This window comes from Kryptolebias marmoratus, linkage group LG14, assembly GCF_001649575.2.
Source record: "Kryptolebias marmoratus isolate JLee-2015 linkage group LG14, ASM164957v2, whole genome shotgun sequence".
NCBI classification, from domain to species: Eukaryota; Metazoa; Chordata; class Actinopteri; order Cyprinodontiformes; family Rivulidae; genus Kryptolebias; species Kryptolebias marmoratus.
Genome location: NC_051443.1, coordinates 23,032,055 through 23,046,592, shown reverse-complemented (window position 1 = coordinate 23,046,592; position 14,538 = coordinate 23,032,055). Strand labels below are relative to the sequence as shown.

General features: G+C 37.7%; 1 protein-coding gene across 14 annotated transcripts in view; it reads right to left on the bottom strand.

The window, feature by feature from the left end:
- The window catches only part of vav2 (vav 2 guanine nucleotide exchange factor), a 187,840-nt gene that overhangs the window by 24,627 nt on the left and 148,675 nt on the right, over positions 1-14,538 (bottom strand). For 10 of the 14 annotated variants that reach the window (XM_017425527.3, XM_017425529.3, XM_017425532.3 and 7 more), the window contains exons 5-9: positions 11,590-11,695; positions 9,744-9,758; positions 8,390-8,488; positions 6,784-6,852; positions 5,630-5,730 (exon numbers count right to left, since the gene is read on the bottom strand). In XM_017425527.3, the coding sequence (XP_017281016.1) occupies positions 5,630-5,730; positions 6,784-6,852; positions 8,390-8,488; positions 9,744-9,758; positions 11,590-11,695 (390 nt within the window). The remainder of the gene's footprint in view (positions 1-5,629; positions 5,731-6,783; positions 6,853-8,389; positions 8,489-9,743; positions 9,759-11,589; positions 11,696-14,538) is intronic. The other 4 variants (XM_017425530.3, XM_017425533.3, XM_017425522.3 and 1 more) reach the window with 1 other exon arrangement.

Here is a 14,538-nt window from a genome sequence, read left to right as displayed (position 1 = left end):
TATATATATATATATATATATATATATATATATATATATATAAACTGTAAAACTGTAGAGGCTGTAGAACTCAGAGGATGTACAAAGTTCAAATTCACCCTAAAACTTCACACTCCTGTCCAAACTCACATGACCATCCAGAGATCTACAGTAATGACTGGAGCTTTACTGGCAGTGGTCTGAATAACCCCCACACCCCCTGTAGGGAGGCTCCAGCATTGCTTAAGCCTTGGCCTAACAAGGTGCTGATTAAGACTTGATCCACCCTCGAGGAGACAGTTCTCTCAGCCCCCGCTCCTCTGGGGAGGACAGAGATTGAGATTAATGGGGGCCTTGATCAATTATAAGACAGCAGATGGACCGTGCAGTGTCACAAAGATATGGCGGCACATACCAAAGATGCAAGTCAGGACATAATGAGACATGACGGTTTCTGTTACAAAACTGTTCCAAGATGGTAATGTCAAAGAATACAGCATCTCAAATGAAAGAAGGAACGGTAATAAAAGCTTTAGAACTGGTGAGATAGATGCGTAACATTTGTTTAAATAACATAATAATGCATGTTATATTATTTATAACATACATATATATATATATAAAACATATATGACCTAACATATGCTACGACATAAAAATACATATTTGATATTGGTGTGCTTATTGATTCAAGCTGTGCAAATTGATTCTAAGCATATAACGAAGTACCTGACACACTACTATGAATGATAGGCATTGCATAAATGTGTATATTATAAATCTATGTTTTGTTTAGTGGTGAATGCTGCTTAGAATTATTTTTCTCCCTGTAATAGTTTTTTTTATTTTTAATTTAACATACACTTAAAGCACACTATGCCCCACCTGGATCATGGGATTCATCCAGAACATGGAACTGTGGGGCAGATCTTTACTTTTGAGTTTCTGAGAGGGTCATGGGAGTCGGATTGTTCAGTTCACGTGTTTTTGGAGAAGGTTTATGACCATGTCCTCCAAGGTGTTCTCTTGGGGTCGATTTGATGGCCTATCCAGTTCCTGTACAAGAGCTGTTTCTGACGTTTCAGCACAAAGTTGAGTTTGCTCCCAAGGAAGGCTGGACTCCACCAGGGCTGCCCTTTGTCTAAAATATGTTTTGAGGTGTTCATGGACAGGAGCTTAAGGCACAGTGAGGACAAATGGAATGCAGAGAATCTCAAGGTCTCATGTCTGCTTTTTGCAGACAATGTAGTTCTGTGTGTCTTTTCAAGCCATGATCTCCAGTGTGCACTAGAATGGTTCACAGCAATGTGTGAAGCAGCCAGGGTACAAATCAGCTTTGAGTCCGAGTCCACTGTGTTCAACTGGACAGGGGTGGAATGCTCCCTTTGAATTAGGGATTAGTCTTCCTCTCAAGTGGAAGAGTTTAAGTATGTAGGAGTCTCTTGCATTTTACTGGCACATCTACATTCTAACACTTACTTATTTGGATCATGACTGAAAGAACAAGATTATGGATACAAGCGACCGCTGGGTGGCAAGGTTCAGCCTTCATCATCCAGGGTGAGCTTAGAGCAGAGATGCTTTCCTTCTACATCTAAAGGAATCAGCTGAGGTAGTTCAGGCATCCCACAAGGAGAAAACCTTGCAGAAGACCCAAAAGTCACTGGCAGGACTACATGTCCCTTCTGGTCCCTTATGTCTTGAGATTTCCCAGAAGCGTAGCTTCCCGGACCTTTTGGTCCATTTGGCAGGTACCATATAGCTGGGAGCGTTCTCTGTTGTTCAATTGTTTGAAATCACAAAAAATCAAGTTTGATCAAAACATCAATAATAAATAAGTTTCAGCAAGTGTGCCAACATTCCCCATTTTTTTTTGTTTAACACTATTACTAAAGCATATGTGTGTGAAGACGATATTTTATGGAACCAATTTGCATGCTCTGTTTCAATTTGTTAGTGCATGGACCTAATGGGAAAACCACACCACATGGGGACAAAAGGCCCTTACAACAATAGGAAGAACCAAGTGAATGAAACTAATTAAGTTTAATTCATGTGCTCATCTGGCTCTGTTCAAAAGAAGCTCATTGTCACAGTTTCAGTTTTCCAGCACATTTGACCCATTTATTGTTTTTGCAGCTGCAGGCAGCTGTTTACAAGCTCGGACAAAACCTTTGTGTGCTTCTCTCTCAGCACCAAACAGCTTGAGTTCAACCTCTGCATTTATGAAAAATTATCCAGTATTTTGAAGAGGAAATTTTGAGAAGAACACTTTTTCTAACAGCCTTTAAACCGTGGCTTTGTCCTCTTTTTGTTAAACAGGCAGAGTAACAAAAGCACTAATGACAGACAGGAAAACTGCTTCATACATGTATTTTCCCATCCTGTCAGCAATCATTGCTGCAGAACACAGACCTTCTTTATATTACTAACAACTAACCTAACTGCTAATCATTTTTAATCCTACTAGGAAAGAAGTCCTATAACCTTAAAATATAGAAAGTGGTTGTCCTGAAGGTTGGAAGGACATTTGAATCAATCTTTAACTTCCTCAACTCAAAAATATGCTTTGTTTGTGGTCTCCTTTGCATATTTGAGCAAATGTTTATTGTCTTCCTTAATAAATTGAAAGCAGCCAAAACCTTTGGCCAAATATATATAAAATAATTTAAGATGATTATAAGGGGATTATATATTCAGGGAAGCAACAAAGATAAAACTTGCTTGGAAAGTAAATTGGCAAATGTTGTTAGAAATTCTATAGCTGTCCAGCTGGCAAAATTAGTCTGCATGGCTAAGAAGTAATAGAAGAAGCAAAGCAGCAACCTCTAAATAGCAGAAATGTTTGAGACAATTTTCCACTGGGTTTTGCCGAAGCAGTTAAAACTTCTATTCTTTCCTTTGCTAGTGATATTATCCTGCTGTGCTGGCCTCTTCCGTAATGAGGATGCTGCTGTGCATGTTATTTCACAGAAAACACAATTTTGGGTAACTGTGCCCAGGGCATTCACCCTCACCCTTGTGGAGTGCAGCAAGCTGAGTCAGACAACTGAGGAGATCTCCAAGCAAAGCAGAAGTGACAGGCTGTGGAGCCGGTTAATATTCTGTGACACATGGCACTGGGACCCCCTCACCTCCACTCAACAAAACCAGCAAACAGCAAATGAAGGAGAACACAGAGCAAAGACCCTCTCTAAAGAGGCCCATAGTGCGACTATGATTAGGCGCCGCCTGTATATCTGGGAGCCAAATTACTCCGGAAATGAGTTGGAGAATGTTGCAAATGAGTATATCAACAAGAGGGCATTTAGATGCCCATTTAGTTTATAGGGATTCCTTTGAGTGCACTTTTTTCCATTCAGCCTGGGCCTGGCCGTTTAAGAACTGGGAAGATAAAACAGTGACATTTTCAGCATGGCTTCCAGTTCAATGACAAACACACAAAAAGGGCTTTTCATCTTTTGCTCCAACGTGAGGGGGAAAAAAAAAAGACACAAGCACATTGTTGTAAAGGTCACAGCGACTTACAAGCACAGATAACCAAATTAATTATGCCAAGCCGGGTCCTCAGGAAAACTGCTGAGATGCCTGTGAAAAGCTCTGCTGCATGCGTCCAAATCCCGTGGTTACATTTGTTTATCGCTGCAGAGACACAAGACTTTGTGGAGGCTTGAAACGAGGTAGGTATACATGTCAATCACCGGTAGAGAGTGAAAGCCCGCGACGCAGAGCATCCTCAAATCAAAGGAATCATTTTCTTAAAATAACCCTGCGTCACATTTTGGAGAATGTCACTAAAAGGTAAACAGTAACAATGGGTGGAGTTTGATCAGCAAATTTGTTTATGAAAGGAAGGTAAATGTTAAGTTGTTTTTAATCTTTTGCTCCGTTTCTGCAGGGCTGCATGTGAGACCGAGAATGTCCAAAAAACTGGCTTTAGTTTCTTGCAATGTCTGCTTAGACCTTTCCATGGATTTACAACTATCTAGATCTCTTTTGGGGCTATTTGCAAAAGATTTTTAACCACTGTGTAATAGGAGATTAGAGTCAGATGTGTCCAGTGCCTGACTCACACTGTGCAATTTTTAGCCATCATAAATGATTGGTAAATGCCAAACTGTTCACACTGAATAACCCCTACATCACTAGTGGCCCCTGTACTGGGAGCATGTTATTTTCAAGCATATTTCACAAAAATAGACATAGGGACTAAGGGGTTAATAGATGCTAGACTGTATGACTTTTTGCTGCAGGAGAATCAAGTACATCACAAAGTTCCACCAAAAATATAAAACCACCAATAAAAAGGAAAATAAGCTCTGGCAACTTAACTTCATCCAAGACTATTAAAAAAAATAAATCACTGCTCAATAAGATTTTAGAGTCAGATAAGCCTAACAAATGATATGACTCTAGTTTTCACTTACAAGAGCTTATTACCCGTTCAAACTGATGCTGCACAAAGAAATACTGTAACTGTTTCAAGTTGGAAACATCAAGAGGAAAAAGAAAAACTGCTATCAGGAACCCTGTGCACAGAAGTGCAATAATATGTACTTACATATGCAAGAACAGGGACTTACATACACACATGCAGAGAGGTGAGTGACTCACTCTTGCAGTAATGGCTGTATTATTTGAGGAGCCTGCCATTTCTGAGGCTGCGTACGGAATCATGACCCAAGCCAGAACCTATCATCACCATCATTACCATTACCTATGAAGCAGTCGCACTCAGCCCAGCAGGGAAGCAAATCACTGCTCCCGTCGAGGGTGCAAATTATCCACACGTTGCTCTGCAGCTGTGCAAGATGGCAATCAAAGAGAAATCCCTATTTATTCCAAAGTTTTTCCCCCACCTTCACCGTGTATTCCAATCCCAACTCTGCAGAAACTTCCTACTATTTTTTAACAAATGAAACATTCTGAGCGCCTAATGTGAATATTAACATTTGTATTCAAATACACTTTCCAGAAAAAGATGAAGCATGTGACTGTTTTCTTGGAGGTTATATTTAATTTATGAAAGATCATTTTTTGTTGTTGTGGGTTCTTTTTTTAGAGTAGAAGGAAAGAAAGAGAAGATAGAGATGGCAGAGGAGGGACGGGCAATAAAAGTTCAGCTGGCCTGTAGTCAAACCAGGGACTCACTGCATGATGGCACTTGTGCCTTTGTGAAAAGTACCCAAACCACTCTGCCACTGGACGAGCCCTCTGTTGCTCATTTGACAAACTAAAATCTAATCTATTACTAAAAATTGAATACACAATGGTTTCAAAACTGAAGCAATGAATAATGAATGCAGAAGAATATTATGTAAAAGTGATCTTGTAAAATAGAGAGAAAAGGATCATGACTGACAAGATAATGTACTAAATGCATTTAATCTGATGGTTTTGGGTCAGTCGAGAACAATTGGTTGCATGCTATCTCAGCTTTTTTTTTCCACAAATGGTTTTTATTTTTAATTCACTTATTTTTTTGAGCACTAATCCAATCAATGGTCTGTAGATACTCAATGCAATTCAGTCTTCTATGGGTAAAGGAACAAAAAGCTTCTACCTTTAGAATATAACTGGATTTTGGTCCTGAACACAAAATGAGAGCAACACGTGTTTGAACACACAGTGCAGATTTCAGGACACTAACCTTTCCTTAAAGTCAAGGAATATCTTTCCAAGGCCACTTCCTCCACTGGCCATGTTCAGGTCGATTGCTCGTAAGAGGGCAAAGTGGACTCTGATTATATCCTGAGGAAAGATAAAAAACAACAAGATATCACTCTGGAATAGGCAAGCAATAATGTGAATATACACAGAGTATTTTACACCATGTTGGACTGACTACAGCTGACATGTTTGTTATTAAAGAAACACTTCATTAACATGGTTAAATAAGAAAAAAGGAGGGTCAAAAACAGAGAAAGAGATGTGACATAATGTAATGCATCAAAGCTGGCTTTATAGGTTGTCAAAAAACAAACCAGTCATGAGGTTTTTCTATAGAATCCGTTAAAATCAGCTCTCGCACCAGCCTTGATCTCGCTATGGAAGCATTTAAATAAAAAAACATTAAATGAGCTGCATAATTCGGAAGGACATCCAATGTTAAACCTTTTCAGAATGATGCAAAGACCATAGAAAAATGAGGATTGGACCAGTTAAAGAAAGTCATCTTCTTTCACTTATCCTTGATGCTTCTATATTCCGTCTTGTTCAGGAGGAATACTGTGTCTATAAATAATGCCCAAAGAAGCCTTTTAGCCTGATTGTTTGACCTCATTTGTAAAGCAAGGAGGCGGTTCAATGATGGGTCGCCATTTGTGGAATTATCTTGCTCCTGTAAAAGCATTTCATGACAGGGTTACTTAAAAAAAAAATTATGTGTCAATTTTGGGTGACCATCTGCTTCCCAATGGTGCTGTCATGATCCAGGATGAGAACTTGCTGATTCCCACAGTTGTAGTATTTTAAATGTGGTCCAGCAGTAACACAGAACCCATGGAATAACCTCCAGAATCACTTGATCTGAACGTAATCAAACACCTGGGGTGCATTTTGGAGCAACATGTAAAAAAAAAGCTTTCAGGTTTCAATCAAAGCAAATTAAATGTGATGAAAATTTACCAACATATCAAGTGATTAATTTTGAGACTATACACTCCTTGTGTACGATACATATACATCAACACAACATGTCATTCAATCAGCTTCCTTACACAAACTGAACTATTCACCTGGTGTGAGGCACATTCAGACATGCTGCGAAGGCAGATTTTGCTCTTCAGTTGACCGGCAGCTTACCTCAAGATTGACAAAAATAGCCTCCATTTCTTGTGGGGTGAAGACTTGCTTCAACGGGATCATGTAATTCTTGAAGGGAAGTGAGAGACAAATCAGTGACGTTCATAAAATTAAAAAAAAAAAGCTGAAATCGATAATTTTTTTCCTACAATGAAAGTGCCAACTTTTTTTCCAATGTGCTTATAAAATGAAACAAAGCTCTGTTCAGGCTTTTAGCAGAAATCAATACAGTACACTGTAAAAAAGGGAAGGCAACATATATCAAGTAATTTACTTTGAAGCTGTAACACAAAGAGCGATAACTGCACAGAACTGTTGTGCAGGTTGCAGAAGACAGGAAAAACCTGCCTCTGATTTCCCCAACTCTGCTTTATGGTCGTCGCATTTCATCATCGTAATGATAACAAATAGATAGACTTAGAAGCAACGTAAAAATGACAGACTTTATAAACCCCAACTCAATTAAGCTTTACGAGTCCTCTGATAATAAGAGGCATATTTATTCTCATTTACTCTCATGTTGCTCTGATGTGGGAAACACAGAATGCACATTTGCTTTAATGAAATTAGTGGAGCAGGTGATTTATGGCGCCCCATCAAATCGCAGATGAAATCTGCCAACGCTGAAACTGATGTGTTAGCAGCACTCATCTCAACAGTTATTTAATATTATACAGAGAAAACAGAAGTGTTTATATGTGTGTGAATTTACAGCTTTTGGAGCGATAGTTTATTTTTACTGAAGTGAGGTTCTGTGGTAATATCTTAACTGTTGTAACTAGCTCTTCGAATGGCCTCAGTTTTAAAAAACAGAGCTTTATTCTGACCAGACTGACAAGCTAATGGCTAGTTTGAGTGGGCAAAGATTGCAGTTGATTGCTGTTGTCTTAAAACAACTCCAATCTTAAAACCTTCAGTGCAGTTCATGCATTGCTGTCAAATTTGCATTATACAGTTATTTACAAACTATTCTACAGTTATGGAGGTAGCCAAAATCTATATACTTTTCCGTGACACTGTTTATTTAGTCAGTTTTTTCAACCAAATAATACCATATACATTTACGTAGTAAAATGTATAAGTGCTTAGCATAGACCAATTCATGCTAATGCACTTAAGCTGTGAACGTATCAGTCCGCAGTAACGTTTGCACTGACCAGACCTGCTGATTAGGTGGACCGATACATTCAGCATCTTTGGCATAGAATAAAACTGTAATCACTTCTTTTTCCACCAAAACTGAACAACAGTGAATAAAACACACTCAATCGTCATTAACTTCTAGATGGGTAGAAACACTCTGAATTGTTTTTGCCTTTTGCAATATTAAGAAATCCAATTCCTGCTGCTATTCTCTTGGCATCCTTTGGCACCTTTAATGTGCACATAAAGCTCCAGGGATCAGTGTCTTCTGTTGGGCCTCAGCCAATAATAACCTTATTGATCAGCTCTTGTGACATTTGTGCTCCCAAATGAATCTGCCGATACTTGACATTTCCATGCTGAGACATGACACACTGACAGCTAACAGGTGGCAAAAGGAAACCATTGCTCCACGTTCGAGGTCAAGGAGAAAACGCACACTTATTGTCAAACTTAAACTCACCTTTTCTATGTCCTCTAAAGTCTTGTAGTACTTGGCTTCAGTCTGCTGGATCTCAACTAAGCAGCAGTTTCTCTTGTCATCTTCTGTCATACCCATTTTCTACAGCAAGGATAAGAGCATAAATAAATATAATTATATCTTCAGGAAAACACTGCTGTGCAAATACGAATACACAACATAAGCAGGTTTTAATCATCAGTTACACATTGTTTCATCAGAATAAGTCACTCACTTATTTCAATATATTTTTCTCTATGAAGTCTTGGGTACATTGGATTAGCTAATTGATTTTTAAGACCATACTGAATGAAATATTTATTTTAAAAAGATAAGAAGCATGTACGTAAATGAGCTTTAGAGTGTCACTGAGTGTTTGTGATTCAACAGAACAAATATAGAAAGTGCAAATGATGACTATAAAGTTGATAAATTATGAGAACAAGCATGCTGTTGGGGAGATAAGGAATATATGAAGAAAAAAAATATCACTTTTAACAGATTGCATGATTCATGAGGCCATGCCGTGTCCGTGTGCGGGAGTGTATGTAATGTATTTTGTGCAAAAGGGCATTTTAAACACTTGGAACAGCTTGCTGGATTCAGTTTATTTTTCAATCATCAAATTGCACACAGTTATTCTCAATGACAAACCCAAAAAATGTTTATTTTGACAGTAAGGGCAAAGGTCTTTACTGTCAACCTTTATAAAAAAGGGTCTGAATACTTTCATAACTTTATCAATTCAGTTTCTTATCCCTAATAAACAAACAAACAAAAAATTGTGACTGTGTTGATGCAAATTTCTATGAGTAAAATAGCAACATGGCAAGCTAAAATGTGTTTGAAAGATGTTCTATTTACACTACATGCGACATTTCTTTAAAAACAAAAAGCACGTTGGGACATGAATGCTTTCAAGTTTAACATATATTTTCTACGTTGTGACACATAAAACAACATCTCAGCTAAGGAACCAGTAAGTCAGCCATCTGTAGCAGATTTGGCTCAGATTATCATTGTGGATAAGACAAAAACTGGCGCAAACAACGTAAAACCGAAAGTCCGGTGCAGGCTTTGTTCCAGCATGTAATTAATGGAAGACAAAACAAGAAGTGGGGCACGCAGCCAACACAACAAAGTTTGTTGTAGCAGATGGTGGCGCTTACTGACATCACTTAACAGTGCAGTCATCGAGCTGAAGTCACGAGCCATGAGTCACACTTTGAACCAGATGGGGTCTCTGCTGCCACCATGCATGGGTCACCAACCTAAGTGGCTGGTCGGGTCTTTGAAATGTTTGAAATGAAGCGATGAGGGAAATTGTGTTGTGAGGCACAAACATAGCAGCACTCACCTGCATGTATCTGATCTGCAGCATGATGGGGGGGCAAAGCAAGTGAGAAATTTAACACTAGTTTTTAAATAAACACTTAGTGGAGGTGTGTTCATGTAAATGCTGTATAACACGAGTAATGTAGACCACAAGCAGAAAATAAACAGATGATTCCTCAAGCACTTTTAGCCTTATTGCATTTTCATAATGCAATATTCGATTTTACCTTCATGGTAAAAGGGAATCATGCAAAAACAAAAAAAAAAAACCTTCAAATCAGTTTATGGAAAATTTAGTAAATGGGTTTCTTTTTTTGCTTGCTTGCAAACATTACAGGATGCACACACAGCCAGAGGGGCAAAAACATGGCTGGCAGTCATGAAAGAGTAGCAAAAATTATTCCATAAACAGAGTTATCTCTTGTCTCATATTTATCTCTGTTATCAAATGTTTTTAGTGCACAGCAAAAGAAAAAGAAAAGAAAAAAAAATGGCCTTGCTGTTTTTGTTAGTTTTAAAGGGAACTGAATATTTTACAACATACCACATTTTACAAAACTTACACCCAATAAAAACACAAGACACAAGTGAAAGCAGCTCTGTGGGGGACAGCAGCTAGTAGAGAATAAATTAGCTGGGACAGTTCTGAATGCATTAATAAATACACAATAGAATTTGCTTACAAAATACGACATCCAGACTCTACTCAATAGACCCGATGCAGTGTGATGTTTCAAGCACACACTGTGCTGTCTTGGATTTCCACTGACGGGCAAAGACGCACAAAATATTGAAGTAGTGATTGAAAACTAGGGAAAGCTTGACAAATAAATGGAAAGAAACGCCAGGCATTACTATGTACAGATTCCTAAAAGAAAAAAAGAGCAAAAACTAAACTGGCAGAGAGCCATTAGGGCACAGAGACATCAATTACTTGCAAAAAACTGTACATGCCTGGAGCAGAAATATCTATAATGGTCCAGTCTCTTGTGTGTAAAGTCCCAGGGAGTTGATCATGTAATTCTAACCAAACGGAAAACATTTGGCCACTTTACTTGATGACAATAACATCCAAGCACTTTTTTAAAATTATATATGGACATATCACCCCAAAAAGTTAATTTATCACAACTTTCTTGTGAAACAATGTTGTCTGAATGCAATATATATATATATATATATATATATATATATATATATATATATATATATATATATATATATATTTTTTTTTTCAGCTCCTGGTTTATTCAAATTTGGATACTGTCCTGTTTTGTTATGTGCCAATCAGTGTACTGCACATGTATGGAAATCCAGAATCAAAACAAAAGCATGCAATGGGTCTATAGAGTAATTAAATGGCTTCAGATACAAGCGTCGCACAAGAAGTCTGGTGTATATGCAAAGAAAATCTGTGTGCATGAGTCCATGTGATTCTATAACTAGTTGCAAAGGAGAATATTTCATGATCAAACTTTTGCAGTTTGAGATGCACACTGGGCACTGTGGAGGCTTTTCCTGCCTGGGGCATGCTGAACACCATATTTCTTAATTCTAAGCTTAGATTCTGAGAATTATTTCTGATTTTAGTGAAGAGCTGCAAGTCCCATTCAAATTACCATTGAACTTTCAGTTTCCAGTATTGTCAAATGCCTTGCCATTTCCGTTTAGGATAGGAGCTATTCTTTGCCAAATAAAATGAGATAAGAGCTGCTCCCTGCCTCCTAGTTGCACACCTCCTCCTGTGATGATGCTCCACAGAAACCTATCCATGCTTCAGTCATACACACACAGACAGGGAATTTGGAGTCTCTCATACTGAGATAATGAGACCGTCAAGAACGGACGCTTCAGTACAAAGATCTCACCATGGGTTGTCGTACTTCCACCTTAATGATGTCCTCATAGATGTCATCCCCGTCGTCATCACACGGCACACAGTCATAGATGTCGTCCTCACCCAAGTCATGCTCACTGAGGAGAAAAACGAGCACAGAGTTTAGATAAAAACTGCCTCAAACTCTAAACTTTGTCAAGCGAGAGTCATCTTGTTATCTTCTACATATGCTTCCTGAAGAGGAGTCTGTTTTTCTTTGTTTGTTCCAAGCAAGAAGACACAATGCCCGGTGTTAGCAAACCTCCAAAGTGATGTGCTGTTTAAGTGGCATTTCCCTTTAATCTGTTGATATTGTTTTGGCACCCAGCAAGCTAACTGACCTTTAATTAGACCAGCAGCCAGCAGTGAAACAGGCAGCTGCTGTGGAGAGGAGCCTCCTCTGCTCATCATGCTATCAGAGATCACACACAGAATCTTGCCTCTGCACTGTATCACCAATTATTGCTTTACAAATTTATTTTGCAAGAAGGAGAAATGACAGCTTAAACATTAGATGTGAATCTACACACTGAGCATTGTTTATAGTCCATAATTTATTTAAACCTATTCAAGGTAAATAACAATGTATTTTGATTTAAATACTGTTTGATGCAAAAGTGTAAAAGGTTAAAAAAGTAAATTTGAACAGCTATAAACTTAATAGATTTTGACTTGTTTTAGATATTAGAAATTCACTTTTGCACAGATGCTTTTCTGAGTAGCACCTCAACTCTTCCATTAAATTTTCTCTCTGATTCTCCAAACTGAAATCATTCTGACTGCTGTCTACTGCAGGTAAGATACTGACTACTCATAGCTACTGCATACTAACCATCTTATTATAAACATATCTCCAATAAAACAAAACAAAACTTTTGAGTTTTCTTGAGTAAGAACATTTAAATAAGAATTCACAAAAAATAACTTTTTGATAAGATTTAAAAAAAAGATTCTTAGTTTATTCTTGTGGTAGGATCTTCATAAAGGGTATAGATCTAAAAAACAGTTGGTAAAATATTGCTGAATTGTTTATAAGCACTAAAAGCTGTTTACATGTGTTTTGCTGTCTGAGCTAAAATATTCCTCCTCCTGTGTGAGCAGGGGATAAAGAAAGCTGCCCTCAATCAAATATTCACCCTGCAATAATGCTCATGTGTGTCTTGTTTGAAGCTTTAATTGAGGTTTCTTGGTTCGCTCTCAGTAATGTGATTCTTTTTTTTCCCCCTCCTTCATTAAGTAAAAGTGGTTTATGTTGAGAACCGAGGAGGCTGCGTGGGAGGACAGAGGCCATCTGATGCTGTCCCATCAGCATCTTCCCTCCCAACTGTGGGACCGCCGTACGCCTCTGAGGTCCAAGTGTTGGATGGCACAGAAGCAAACGCTGCACTTAATTTTGCTTTAAATCCTCAGAGACAGCACGATATGAAGGGGGGTGAAGAGAGGGTAGACAAACGTGACCTGAGGAGATCTGAGAGGGGGAGCTTAGTGGAGGGTTCTGGGCAAACTAGAAAAATGGAATTGCATATACTGTTTTGTTTTTTTAAAGTACATGGAGCAGATCTTTGTTTTTGCTGTGGCATCAGGGGTGAAATGAGAAAATACAACAATCTGTGTGACTTTTACTTGTCTGATCTTCAAAATGTGGAATTGGATGATGCTTCATGAGCAGTGTTTCTGTGTTTTTATTTTATTTTATTTTATTTTTTTTTAGAAAGCAGCAAGGTTAAGGCCATTTTTTTAACTAACTAAAAGTACGATTTTAAAGTTGGCTCAATATTCAATAACACTGCAAAAAAGCCAGGGAAATGGGGAAACATTTTTTTTCTGCGAAAGAAATGGAATAGGAGTTTTATCTTCCATCTATTCTGAGAAAATTTATTTAACTTTATTGTAGACAAATCAAGAGATCTTGAACCTCCTTGTTTTTGAAAATCTGCCAAAAGGTATCTACCAATAAGTTATGGAACTTTAATTTTATGATTGACCTGATATAAGCGTGTATTTAGATTGTACACCATTGCGTTATTGTATGTTTTGATCATTCTTTAAACTGATTTCATTATCGAGGACATTTTATATAAACCAGACAGTAACACTCCTGCCTTAATGATTTATCCAATCATACCCTAAAGATTCCTCAACAAAGGTAACATTTGAAGTGCTGGAGTGACCAGGGAAATGTAAATGTGTCAGATTTTAAGAGACGTCCAAGCACACAAACATTTTTTTATTTTCCAGCCAAACTTTTATGTAAAATTTTACGTCTTGACTTTAAATAAAATTTTCCAAAGGGCTAGTAAAGTTTTTTTTTGTCCATTGACTGAATTTTAAATTACTTTTAGCCCAAAACTTGTAAGTGAAGGCTTATGATGTGCTTCTTATGAATTATTTCAACATAAAAAAAGTTTCTAAACTCAAGTGATAAGCCAGTGTTATGTCTTCAGGTAACTGAAAAGCAAAAAGTCATACATTGTTTCAATTTATTCTGTTTTGTTTACAAAAAAATTTGATGATAAGACACTTTTTTTCACAGTTTGGCAGAAGTTGTCTTAAAGATGATTACAGCTACTCTAATGTATTTTATTTAATTATTTATTTTTACTGAAAGCAAGACAGAGCAAATCAAAGTCCTGTTGCAATAAAATCTAATAAAAATATATATTTGACTTAATACGCTGTGCTAAAAATACCTTAAATAAGTTCCCTCATTTTATAAGCTGTTGACTTTTCATGTCCTCCACCCCGAGGGATTAATGCAGCAAAATAAACTACAAAACAGTGACACAAAGAGCTTGTGACAGTGCATACTTGGGAATGGAAATCTATGTGTGCCTTTCACGAAGGAAATAAGTCCCTTGGCAACTGTGCCCAATCCTCCCTATTTCATGCTTTGTCAACTCCAGGATGGAGTCATTCCAGACGGGGAGGACTTCCGAGTTTC